This window comes from Salmo salar, chromosome 11, assembly GCF_965601325.2.
Source record: "Salmo salar chromosome 11, fSalSal1, whole genome shotgun sequence".
Classification (NCBI taxonomy): Eukaryota; Metazoa; Chordata; class Actinopteri; order Salmoniformes; family Salmonidae; genus Salmo; species Salmo salar.
The window spans coordinates 79784755-79797026 of NC_138301.1; the positions used below are offsets into that span (position 1 = coordinate 79784755).

General features: G+C 42.9%; 2 protein-coding genes across 9 annotated transcripts in view; both read right to left on the minus strand.

Annotated features, from left to right (window-relative positions):
• Nucleotides 1-5168, minus strand: part of LOC106563000 (2-oxoglutarate dehydrogenase complex component E1) — a 53609-nt gene extending 48441 nt beyond the window's left edge. For all 3 annotated transcript variants that reach the window (XM_045689835.2, XM_045689833.2, XM_045689836.2), the window contains exon 1: nt 5015-5168. The gene's annotated coding sequence lies outside the window, so the exon portion shown is untranslated. The remainder of the gene's footprint in view (nt 1-5014) is intronic.
• A 2178-nt stretch (nt 5169-7346) lies between these two features.
• The window catches only part of LOC106562908 (calcium/calmodulin-dependent protein kinase type II subunit beta), a 67165-nt gene continuing 62239 nt past the window's right edge, over nt 7347-12272 (minus strand). For all 6 annotated transcript variants that reach the window (XM_014127996.3, XM_045689842.2, XM_014127994.3 and 3 more), the window contains 5 exons: nt 11864-11909; nt 10838-10913; nt 10382-10476; nt 9949-10188; nt 7347-9847 (listed from right to left, as the gene is read on the minus strand). In XM_014127996.3, coding sequence (XP_013983471.1) covers nt 9953-10188; nt 10382-10476; nt 10838-10913; nt 11864-11909 — 453 coding nt within the window. In that variant the 3' untranslated portion in view covers nt 7347-9847; nt 9949-9952. The remainder of the gene's footprint in view (nt 9848-9948; nt 10189-10381; nt 10477-10837; nt 10914-11863; nt 11910-12272) is intronic.

Here is a 12272-nt window from a genome sequence, read left to right on the forward strand (position 1 = left end):
TAGGCTGAAACACACACACACACACACACACACACACACACACACACACACACACACACACACACACACACACACACACACACACACACACACACACACACACACACACACACACACACACACACACACAGTTTCAATATTGAAATTCGATCTCTAGCTGTCCCATAGTAATGAATGTGTCGGGAGTCGGGATGAGCCAGGCAGGCAAGAAGTTTTTCTCAGCCAGTCGAAATCATAATTCAGCATAATTTTTAGGGATACATACAAAGAAATGTCAATACAATATTTCAGTCTTCTGTGATGTATATCCCAGTAACCGGAAGGTTGCTGGATCGAATCCCAGAGCTGACAAGTTAAAAATCGTTCTGCCCCTGAGCAAGGCAGTTAACCCACTGTTCCCCGGACGCTGAAGACGTCGATTAAGGCAGCCCCCCGCACCTCTCTGATTCATAGTTTTGATGTCTTCACTATTTTTCTACAATGTAGAAAATAGTAAAAATGAAAATAAACCCTGGAATGAGTAGGTGTGTCCAAACTTTTGACTGGTACTGTATGTGAGGTGTATACTTTTGTTTCAGAGTAGATTTGTTTAAGACTACCAAGAAACACTCTGGGTGACCCTGATTTAGCCCACTGTAGTATAAGGTGAAACAAACTCAAGTGCAGCTACTGTAAATCTCGTAAAACTGCTGTGTAAGTTCTAACCTGCAACGAAAAAGTAAATTCCGGTCGTAGCTGTATCGAAGTGGTGTGTTATTAGGGAGTTCCAATCATCAACGATCAGCTGATAATCCATCCTCTTTTCCCGATGTCAATCATGTCTCCTAAGGTCTAAGGGCCTGGGTTTCTACTAAGCTAACATATCAAATTGTTTTAAGATGGTCATACCGAGGATCATTTAGCTATTTGATTTTGACCCCTGTAAGTATCCCAAAAATATATGTAAAAAAAAATATTTTTCAATTTGAGCACCTGCCCCCTGAAAAGGTCTCTGCACGGCCCTGGAGCCCCGAAAATGCTGTGCTAAACTGTGTACAGTCGTGGCCAAAAGTTTTGAGAATGACACAAATAATAATTTTCACAAAGTCTGCTGCCTCAGTTTGTATGATGGCAATTTGCATATACTCCAGAATGTTATGAAGAGTGATCAGATGAATTTCAATTAATTACAAAGTCCTTCTTTGCCATGCAAATGAACTGAATCGGCAAAAAACATTTCCACTGCATTTCAGCCCTGCCACAAAAGGACCAGCTGACATCATGTCAGTGATTCTCTCGTTAACACAGGTGTGAGTGTTGACGAGGACAAGGCTGGAGATTACTCTGTCATGCTGATTGAGTTTGAATAACAGACTGGAAGCTTCAAAAGGAGGGTGGTGCTTGGAATCATTGTTCTTCCTCTGTCAAGCATGGTTACCAGCATGTGCCGTCATCATTGCACGTGCCGTCATCATTGCTTGGCACAAAAATGGCTTCACAGGCAATGATATTGCTGCCAGTAAGATTGCACCTAAATCATCCATTTATCGGATCATCAAGAACTTCACGGAGAGAGGATCAATTGTTGTGAAGAAGGCTTCAGGGCGCCCAAGAAAGTCCAGCAAGCGCCAGGACCGTCTACTAAAGTTGATTCAGCTGCAGGATCGGGGCACCACCAGTACAGAGCTTGCTCAGGAATAGCAGCAGGCAGGTGTGAGTGCATCTGCACGCACAGTGAGACGAAGACTTTTGGAGGATGGCCTGGTGTCAAGAAGGGCAGCAAAGAAGCCACTTATCTCCAGGAAAAACATCAGGGACAGACTGATATTCTGCAAAAGGGATTGGACTGCTGAGGACCGGGGTAAAGTCATTTTCTCTGATGAATCCCCTTTCCGATTGTTTGGGGCATCCGGAAAAATGCTTGTCCAGAGAAGACAAGGTGAGCGCTACCATCAGTCCTGTGTCATGCCAATAGTAAGGCATACTGAGACCATTCATATGTGTGGTTGCTTCTCAGCCAAAGGAGTGGGCTCACTCACAATTTTGCCTAAGAACACAGCCATGAATAAAGAATGGTACCAACACATCCTCCGAGAGCAACTTCTCCCAACCATCCAGGAACAGTTTGGTGACGAACAATGCCTTTTCCAGCATGATGGAGCACCTTGCCATAAGGCAAAAGTGATAACTAAGTGGCTAGGGGAACAAAACATCGATATTTTGGGTCCATGGCCAGGAAACTCCCCAGACCTTAATCCCATTGAGAACTTGTGGTCAATCCTCAAGAGGTGGGTGGACAAACAAAACCCCACAAATTCTGACAACTCCAGGCATTGATTATGCAAGAATGAGCTGCCATCAGTCAGGATGTGGCCCAGAAGTTAATTGACAGCATGCCAGGGCGGATTGCAGAGGTCTTGAAAAAGAAGGGTCAACACTGCAAATATTGACTCTTCGCATCAACTTCATGTAATTGTCAATAAAAGCCTTTGGCACTTATGAAATGCTTGTAATTATACTTCTGTATTCCATAGTAACATCTGACAAAAATATCTAAAGACACTGAGGCAGCAAACTTTGTGGAAATTAATATTTGTGTCATTCTTAAAACTTTTGGCCACGACTGTAGAGCCAGTCAGTAGCATGTCAAAACACATGCAGTGGCGTGTAGTTATGGATGCCAAGGGAAGCCAGGCTTCCCAAAATACTTGACCAATTAAACATTTAAAATGATAAAACTATTTATCTTTCATCTCACTGTGTTCTCAGAATTTTCCTTCAATTATCTGAATCTATATCTCACTGGAGAAATCATCAGAGTGAGGGAAACAGTGCCCCTCTGTCTCAGTATGTGTAGTGCATGTATCTCATGCTGTCTGGACAAAGAGTATGACATGTTGCCAACATAGCATTTGATTGATGCCAGCATGCATTTGGCGTCCCTTTGATAAAACAATTATAAAATAATTTGCAAAACAGCATTGAGCTGAGCTCAACTGTGGGTAGTCCTGGCGCAGCAAAACCACCCCCCAAGGGAGGCCAGGTTGGATTTGGCTTCACACCAATCAAATGACATCAAAAGCAAATGTAAATGTCAGAAAAACATGTCTGTTTCTGGTCTGCTTGTGTTGTTGTACTGCAGTAGCTAGCTAGCTAAAATCGGCTCTTTCCTAAGCCATGGATGGAGAGGGGGATTTGGACTTCTGGTTTTGACTTAATTCTCCATACAGGCCAATGATTATAACGGTGTGAGACAATTGAAGTTCAATATGTAGCCTAGATGTTGCCTAGTAGGCTGATGTTAACTAGCTAGCTAACTTAGCTGGTTCATTGTTGCCCATGTGAGGAAGTTAAAGCCGATTTACAGTACGCTTGATCCAGCAATGAGGTCCAGAGAATCCGTACGGAGGGTGTGACACAATTGCAGAGCCTCTAGAGGCTTGCGGTGGCCAAATCATGCTCGGTGCACCTCCCAAATTTTGAAACAATGCGGAGGGCTTCGTATAGTTCCGCATTGACATGATTGGTTGACTGTAGGTGGGGGCGGTCTGTCTTGTGTAAACACAAACTCACTTCCTTGACAACTTCCTTCACAACAGCTCTGCTCTGCAAGAAGTATGAATGCCCTGACTTCTGCAGAGGCTGCATTGCAATAAATGCTGTATGGCCAATACAGAACCCAGATTGACCATAAATTATCTTTTATGCCCGATGTCCACCAGATATATATGCATTATGTCTTGCCCACATTTTCCGTACTAACACACGTGCTTCGCTTTTCAACTAGCTAAAAGGGGACAGAGTAACACAGCGGTCTATGGCACTGCATCACAGTGCTAGAGGCATCACTACAGACCCGGGTTCGATCCGGGCTGTATCACAACCGGCCGTGATCGGGACTCCCATAAGGCGGCGCACAGTTGGCCCAGCGTCATCCAGGTTAGGGGAGGGTTTGGCCCGGGGTAGGCCATCATTGTAAATAAGAATTTGTTCTTAACTGACTTACCTAGTTAAATAAATAAAATTCTAATAAAAAAGCTAGCTAGTTTGTGTGTGTGTGTGTATACACACACACACACTTCTGTTTTGACCACTGCACCGTAAATCAACACACAAGTTGAAAATATTAAACAAAAACTAAAAGTGTGTACTAGGCCTACTGTATGACAGTCTTTCATGTTGTGAGGAGGATGGCATTGGCTTCTAGTCTACAAGTAAGGGTAGGTCCATATGTTTTCTTTACTTGAGCACACAAACAGAAATCCGTACCATAGACAGCCACATGTTATTTAGCAACATTGATTGGACTAAATTGTTTTTGGTATCTTTAAGTTTGTTTTAACTATATTAGACTAAGTGTATATCCTTGTTGATTGAATAATGTTTTAATGTTTAAGTTGAAATTCTTCTGGAATAGGTAGTGCTCCTGTCTCTCAGTGGTTCTAAATCAGTAGTTGTTCAGTAAACTGTCGGAAACATCTACTTGCTTGACCATGCTGTAGGTCATGTAACTGTTTGTTACATTCAATATTTGCTTTGTGGACTTCACCGGACAGATGTTGTTCTCCGTTTTTGGGATATAACAAACATATGTGTGGTTGAATTTATTCCACCACTGTGTGACTGTTGTTTTTGTTGTTGTGTCTGCAAATTGTATATCACTGTGGCATATGAACGAATGGGTTATAGAGCAAGCAACGCAATTATCACATAGGTTGAAATATGGCTTTTTTTTGCTGGCTTGGCTTCCCCAGTGAAGCCAAGTAGCTGACACACATGATACACGCACAAAGCGCAATGCAAGGTCACGTGTTGGGTAGCCTATACTTGGCTGGAAAACATATCATTCATGCTTTTAGATTTGTAAATGTATATATATAAATAAAGGACCCAGTAAATGTATATATTTAGACAAATAAGAAAACTGCAATACCCACGAGTTCGACAACCTATAGACACGGTCTAAAAAGCTATGACTGGCGCGTTTTACTCAAATAACGCAATAATACTTTTAGAAAGCGCCTACTGTACTTACTTTGCGCGACTTCGAGGCTTTTCGTAGGCTACTAGCTTTTAACTTGCTTGCTAGACGCCTTCTGAGACTGTTCTCACCGTATGTCTCTTCTGTAAACTGGCTGGCAGGCTTTCTTATCGCACTGTCCGACTCAAGTGCTGATATGCGTCACTGTTACGTCATCCTTGTAGGAGAGGAGCGAGGTGCACACATGTTCTGCTTTCTTTATGTAAGAGATAAGGTACATGTGATCTACTTATTATTGGACAGTTCAACGTCTAGTTTAGATTACATGTTGGTTGAGTTGTCAACTAACACGAATTCAACGTGAAATCATTAAAACAGGGTCTATCTGCAGACTACATTTGCTACATGACCGCGTCACTTACTACCTGCCGCGCCCACTCTCATTGATGCTGCAAGCTAGTTAGGACACCGGCACACAGTGCCCTTCGCCCCCGCCTGCCGAGTACTGCTTTGCCAGCGTTATTTTAACGTTACGGTGAGGGTAATCACTATGCGGTGGTGGGTTGGCTACACTAGCTAGCTACTTCCTCGCCGTAACGGTAACAGAACTGCGGGAAAGCAGTGCTTGGCAGGCAGGGGTGAAGGACACTGTGTACACAAATATATTTTTTAAATAACCCAAGACAGAGCACAGCCTGTCGTTTCCAATTGGAGCAAATTAATCATAGTGGGCAGAACAAGCAAGGAGGTGGGCAGAGCCAAGCACGAGCTTGCGAGATTCTATTGGAACGTTCTAGCATACATTTGCATATTCCCATTAGGGAACGCCTACTTTATGAAGCGCACGTTTGCAACAATTCGCTCTTGCAACTATAAACAATGCCATTTTTGTAAACTTTGATAAAGGGTAAAGTCTACAAAATGTTGTCCACTCTGTTCAAAACATATTGTAATGTAACAGCAGGGAGCAGGTCTCGAACCCTCGACCTCAAGGTCCGGGGCGCTATCGACTGTGCCGCAAAAGCATGCTTTAATGCTTTAATATTCTAGTTTTAGGAACAGAGAACTGTATTGAGATCAAATGTTTCATCGATGAGAAAATTAAGAGAATGTTGGCTAAAATCCATCTTGCTCCATCTTCTCCCACTGCCGGCCCCTGGGCTTCCTATTATCACCATGGTGAGTGGAAACGCCAACCAGATGCTTCAGATTTATACATCCGGTGAAACATATTGCTAATTGTTCCATCTGTGGTGTACCTGTCCTAGCTAGCTACTTTCCTCGTCGTAGCATTACCGGTGGCCCCTAGCTAGCTAGCAGCCTGCCACTACCGGTGGCCCCTAGCTAGCTAGCAGCCTGCAAATAGACATTTGGGGAAAAATGCGAAATTCTCTTACATTGAGGACTTTTTGCAAATCCAATCAGAGTTTTTGCCCTGTGGGAGGGTATATTTGTGCAGAAAAACATAAGATTTTCTGCCATAAATGCATAATCTAAAGGCCCAGAACAGTCAAAAACATGATTTCTTGTGTTTTGTATATATTTCCACAATATGAGGTTGGAATAATACTGTGAAATTTGGTGGGATGGTGTTTAGGCCTGCCTGGCGACATCACCAGGTGGTAAATTCGTTAATAGACCAATAACATCCAGTTTTCAGTTTTCCCCTCCAAACTCAGACCACTCATAGACAGTACTAGCTAAATTATTGTTTGAGAAATTGCTCTTTGCTAAGAAGCTGTTGTTGTTTCTTCTTGACAACTTTAATTGAAAACAATCAAAGTAAGTTACTTAATTGTTATCCAGAAATTATTTGATATTGAGATAAAAATGGCTGCATTTGACCTTTAACAGCAGTAAGTGTACCCTTGTGCTACAAAAAAATGTGCGATGTAGCCTTTAATTAATAATGATATTGTAACAAAGTCATAAAATAGGTGTGTACACGTGTAGCTTTTAATATGGAATAATAGGGAGTTTACTTGTCTTTTATTGGTGATAAACTGGGCATGGACAGGTTCCTCACACTAAACTCTGCCGGCATTCACTGTTCCATTCCAGTTGATCTGATCAATTACCTATTTAGGGGTATTCAACCTTTTCTTGCCCAGAGACCCCCTCCCAGGCAAACCGGTGACCCAGATCGTACGTTAGCAAAAAAATTATCATCAGGTACGATAATGGCAAGGATAAGTAAACAACATTTAAAAATGAATAGATTTGGTAGATATTTTTTCATTATTTTGACCTCCCCACATTATAATTGGAAGAGGAAGTGTAAAAAAAAAACACACACACAAGGTTTCAGCCAATTATTCTGCTCCCAATATGATTTAGCAGATGTGTGTGTTTCCCTTGGTGTCAGGAAGAGATCCAGACAAAGCTGTTCTTAGCATTGACAAGAGTTCTCTTTATTGGTAACATATTGTATAACACCTCAACACACATCATTGTTATAGAGGAATGCTCATTGGAAGAACAGAATTCATCGTCAATGAAGAAGAACCGAGAAGAGAAATATTGGATTCACATTTACAAACTCATCTTGTGAAAGTGGATGATGTGAGTCTGATGGCAAGCCCATAGTTGACTCTCTACAGAGGACTTAAAATGAAGGTTAGGACTAACAGGACTCTACTAATACTGGAGCGGATGGCTTTATGTAACTACAGGGGGATAGGACGAATATACACGCACGCACGCACGCACACAAACAGTTTTCGTTTCATCAATGACCGTGTGAGGTAATGCCATCTCTCTGAGTGACCTTAACCTGAAGGTGTTAGCTGGCCTGATTAGCTCTGATCCTATTACTGAGACTACACAGGTGAGGGACTACTGGAAAAACACAAAGTGCATGGCCCTGTGTGTGACTGGAGCTTTAAAGTGTGTGTATGCCAGGGCAAGTCTTAGGACAAGCCAAATGTTTAACCCAATTTCTAAACCTTTTAGATAAAGCTGCTTCAGTGTATATGGTGGCTCCCCCTAGGGGTCCTAGGATTAAGTGCATTGCCAGACAGCAAGGCAAGTCAACAGGGAGGGAGGGACACTATATACTGGTACACTTTACTGAACCACACGATGTGCAGGTTGTTGTTCCAGCCCATCACTGATGCACCCGATTCAACTCATCAACTAACAATCAAGCCCTCGATTAGGTGAATCAGGTGTGTTAGTGCTGGGCTGGAACAAAAGCCTGCAGTGCACACCATGTGGGTCCCCTGGACCAGGGGCTTCATTTATAAAAGTTCTAAGTTGCTATATTACATTTCTGCCATCACACAATTGTATAATAATTTCTTAAAATATGATTAAATGTCAACACCCATAAATAGTTGTTCACAAAAAAGCACTTTTCATTTATAAATCACAAAACTTAATGCAAAATCTATGTAAATTGCATATTGTCATCACATCGTCGATGTGGATTTTGCCATATGGACAATTTATGATCAAATTTGTGCGTACTAACATTTTATAAATGATGCCCCTGGATATATATAGGTACCATATCTGTTCACAATAAAATCAAACCAATAACCATATGAAACACTGTTAGTGACCAACCTATTCTGCCTCAGCAATAAAGCCTGTACAAAAGCATGTTTATCAGCATCATCATTACGCATTTGTCATCATTATCGTCATCATCCTCATCATCATGACGGTATACTTTCCAGACAAAAATACTTTGATGCACTTTACAAAGTTCAGAAAATAGACATAGGAGTTCATAGATCACCAGCATTCAGTAAAAAAATCCACACAATTAACAATAACACCAAATGTATCGTCATGTTTCAAATTCATGCAAATAATGCAGTATAGTCACCACAATGAAACTGTAGCATAGTGTGTAATCATTTAAAACGTAAGGTATAGTCAGTGATTATTTGCAATGCTCAACACACAGAGAATCAAGTATAAGAACAACAATATAGGAAGGTACATGCTGCATCGCCTTCCCTCGTCTTCTCGCGGGGGTGGGGGTGCGGGAGCATACAGTTCATTAGAGGGTAGCCAGTTTCCATATTTCGGAATAAAAGACAAGCAAAACAGCAGGAAAAACACACAACTACACTAATCCAGTGGGTTTGTTGTGCAATGTGTGGTCAGTTCATACACCAGCTAACTTAAACTTTACACAAGTACGCAATGCAAAAATGCCATTAGCTACGGAAAATGTCCGTTCTTCGTACTTGCATCATGAAAATAAGCAGGAAAAAATGCAAGCCCGCAAATTGTAACTCAACACCATTTTGAGTAGCTAATTTTGGTATGCGGGCATGTGTTAAGTAAAAATTTGACTTCACTGGAAGAGAACAACTCAACAATAGTCACTGGGAATAACACTGGGAATAACACTGGAGAAGTCATGCTTGCCTTTAAGAACAAACCAGGGACAAACCACTTTAAAGAGTTTCAACTGGACCATTAAAGATAGTGTACAGTTTCAGTATAACAACAACAACAACTTACTTGCTGCAATAATAGTAATAATAATAATAACAACAATAGTAGTAATAGTAATAATATAAATAATAAAACAGTAATACACTTGATTTAAACTGTAGGTCCTATATGTATGTGTGCCAGGGGTGGGTCTATAGCAGAGGTAGAGAGGGAGAGGAGAGCTTGAATACAGGACTGTTGGTTTGAGTCTGAAAACATTTCTAATGGAGTAGCAGTCAGATGCTGCAGCTTGTGTGTGTGTGTCCGTCCAGGAGGGGTTGAGGTTGTGTGTTGTTGCGCTGCAGTAGCATGCACTGGCATTAGGGAGCGCTGCAATGATGGGGGGGGGGGGGGCAGGTATCTCTCTCCATCCTCCTCTCCTCGCTCTCTCACTCTACAACTCTCTTTCTCCCTTTCCCCTCTCTCTTACTCCTCCTGGAAGGACAAAAGCACACACACACGTATACAGTGAGTGAGTAAGAGAGTAAGAGAATGAGTGTGTACATGGTTTTGTGCGTGTGTGTGTTTATGTGTACCAGTTTACTGCTGCAGCGGTGCGGCCGGTGCTCCAGAGCAGTGGAAGTGAACGTTCTGCCACTTGCTCTCCCGGCGATGCCACACCCTCGTCTCCTCTGATTGGCTGGAGCGTGGGCGGCCCGTGCCATCGACAAATTGCGTGAGCCGGATGTAGGCAATGCAGGCGGCGTCTTCACCAATCAGGTGGACGTGAGGGTTGAGGATGGTGGTGTGGATGGGCTTACTGTTCTTAGAGAGAACTAGAGGGAGAAATAGATATGTTTAAGGTTGTATAATAGTTGTGTAGTTGTTGTGTGGTGGGGGGGCGAGAAAGGTTTGTTTGTAGTACCTGTTGTTTGTGGTTGTGTAATGGTTGTCTTACGGTTGTCTACACTTGTTGTCTTATTATGGTTGTGTAATGGTTGTGTAGTGGTTGTGTAATACTTGTCTTACGGTTGTCGAAGTAGAACCGGTGAAAGTCCATGCCCTCCACTAGGTTCCCCAGGGCCTCTGGCTCAAATGACGTCAGGCATGGGTCACAGATCTTCCTGTTGAAAACACACAACACAATACAACACATCCGCTCACAACAAATCAGCTCAAAGCAACAGCTCAGGCTACAATGGCAGCCAAGCAATTTCAGTTTAGAACCTCTAGTTGTAGGGTGATGGTGAGGTGCAGAATGGGAGTTGTATTGTTATAGTGAGGTGCAGGCTAGGAGTAATAGGGCATCATTTTGCCTTAGCTAAAATGCTAAGATCTCTGGGAAAATTACCTTATTACGCACAATAATATAGCAGACATTATTAGGGTGAGGTGCAGTCTGGGAGTTGCAGTGTTGGGGCCAGGTGCAGGCTCAGATGTGTAGTGTTATGGTAAGGTTCAGGCTGCGAGTTGTAGTGTACTCACGCGTAGGCCTCAAAGTCTCCATTGTTGACAGCTTCAATCAGCTGCTCAGTGATCTTGATGATCTCCTGTTTTCGCACTGCAGAGGGAACCAATAACATAGTGGCCACAGGTACGGGACAGTACAACGGTTGAAAAACACATTGTTACACTCTCGAACACACAGCAGAAGCTCACACACATACTGTACATTCACACATACAAAACATAGTCACACACTCACAAACACACACTGCATTGTGTAACTCAACTACAGAGTGAGGGTTGTTGTCATAGCAGAGTTACTCACCAGACTGCTTGCTATTCATGTTGGCAAATCCTCTCATTCATCTCTCTCTCTTTTTATTGCTCTCTCATTGCCCTCTTTCATCCTCTGAGCCTCGCATAAGTACACTCACACACCCTTTCCTAGCATGGTATACACACTCACCCATAATGTACAGTCCTGCCACTCAGGTTTCCATAGAGGTATATGCAGGGCCATGCAGAATGAAGACCTCTCCAATAGAAAGACTTGACCAGATATAGTCCACTGGGCTACAGTCACTAGAACCTTCCCTGGAAAAGTCTTTCATCTTCAATGGAGAACTCCTTTCTTTCTTTTACTCTCTTCCTCTCTTTTCTGTCACTTTCTCTTCTCTTTTATTCTTCTCTTTCTCTCCCTTTCCTCGTATCCCTCCTTCTGTCTTTCTTTTCCCTCACTCCTCTCCTACTCCTCTTTCGCTCTGTCCCTTTCTCCTTCCCTCTACCCTCTCTCATTGCCTGTGTGGCATGTTGAGCTCATCATGCTATTCCTGTACATAGATAAGACTTACCAGGGAAGGTCCATCTCCCGCTATCCCTTTATCCCTCCCCCTATCCCTTGCTCTTTCTCTCTTTCAGCAGCCCAGCAGGAGAGCTTACTGTATACTTAGCTGCTGGACATCCTAAAATGCCCTTCCTTCCTCTCTCTTTCTCCATTCCTTCCTCTCTCCTTCCCCTCTCCTCCCTTTTAACTCTCCCTCTTTTCTGTGTGTGTGTCAGACTCACGTTTCACATCCTCATCCTCAATAGTGGTGTTGCTGTCGGATGAGTCCTGTAGACACAGAGACATGTCAATGACACATATCAACACACACACACACACACACACACACACACACACACACACACACACACACACACACACACACACACACCACACACACACACACACACACACACACACACACACACACACACACACACACACACACACACACACAGAACATTCGCCTGCTGTCCACCTTATATATGACACACATCCAGCGTGCTGTCCATACATGCAGTGATCTATACCAGTCTAAACCACCAGATTTTGCAAGACATGGCACACAGAGCCCAGTTCCATTTAGCCTTCCCTGTAGCTCAGTTGGTAGAGCATGGTGTTTGCAACACCAGGGTTGTGGGTTCGATTCCC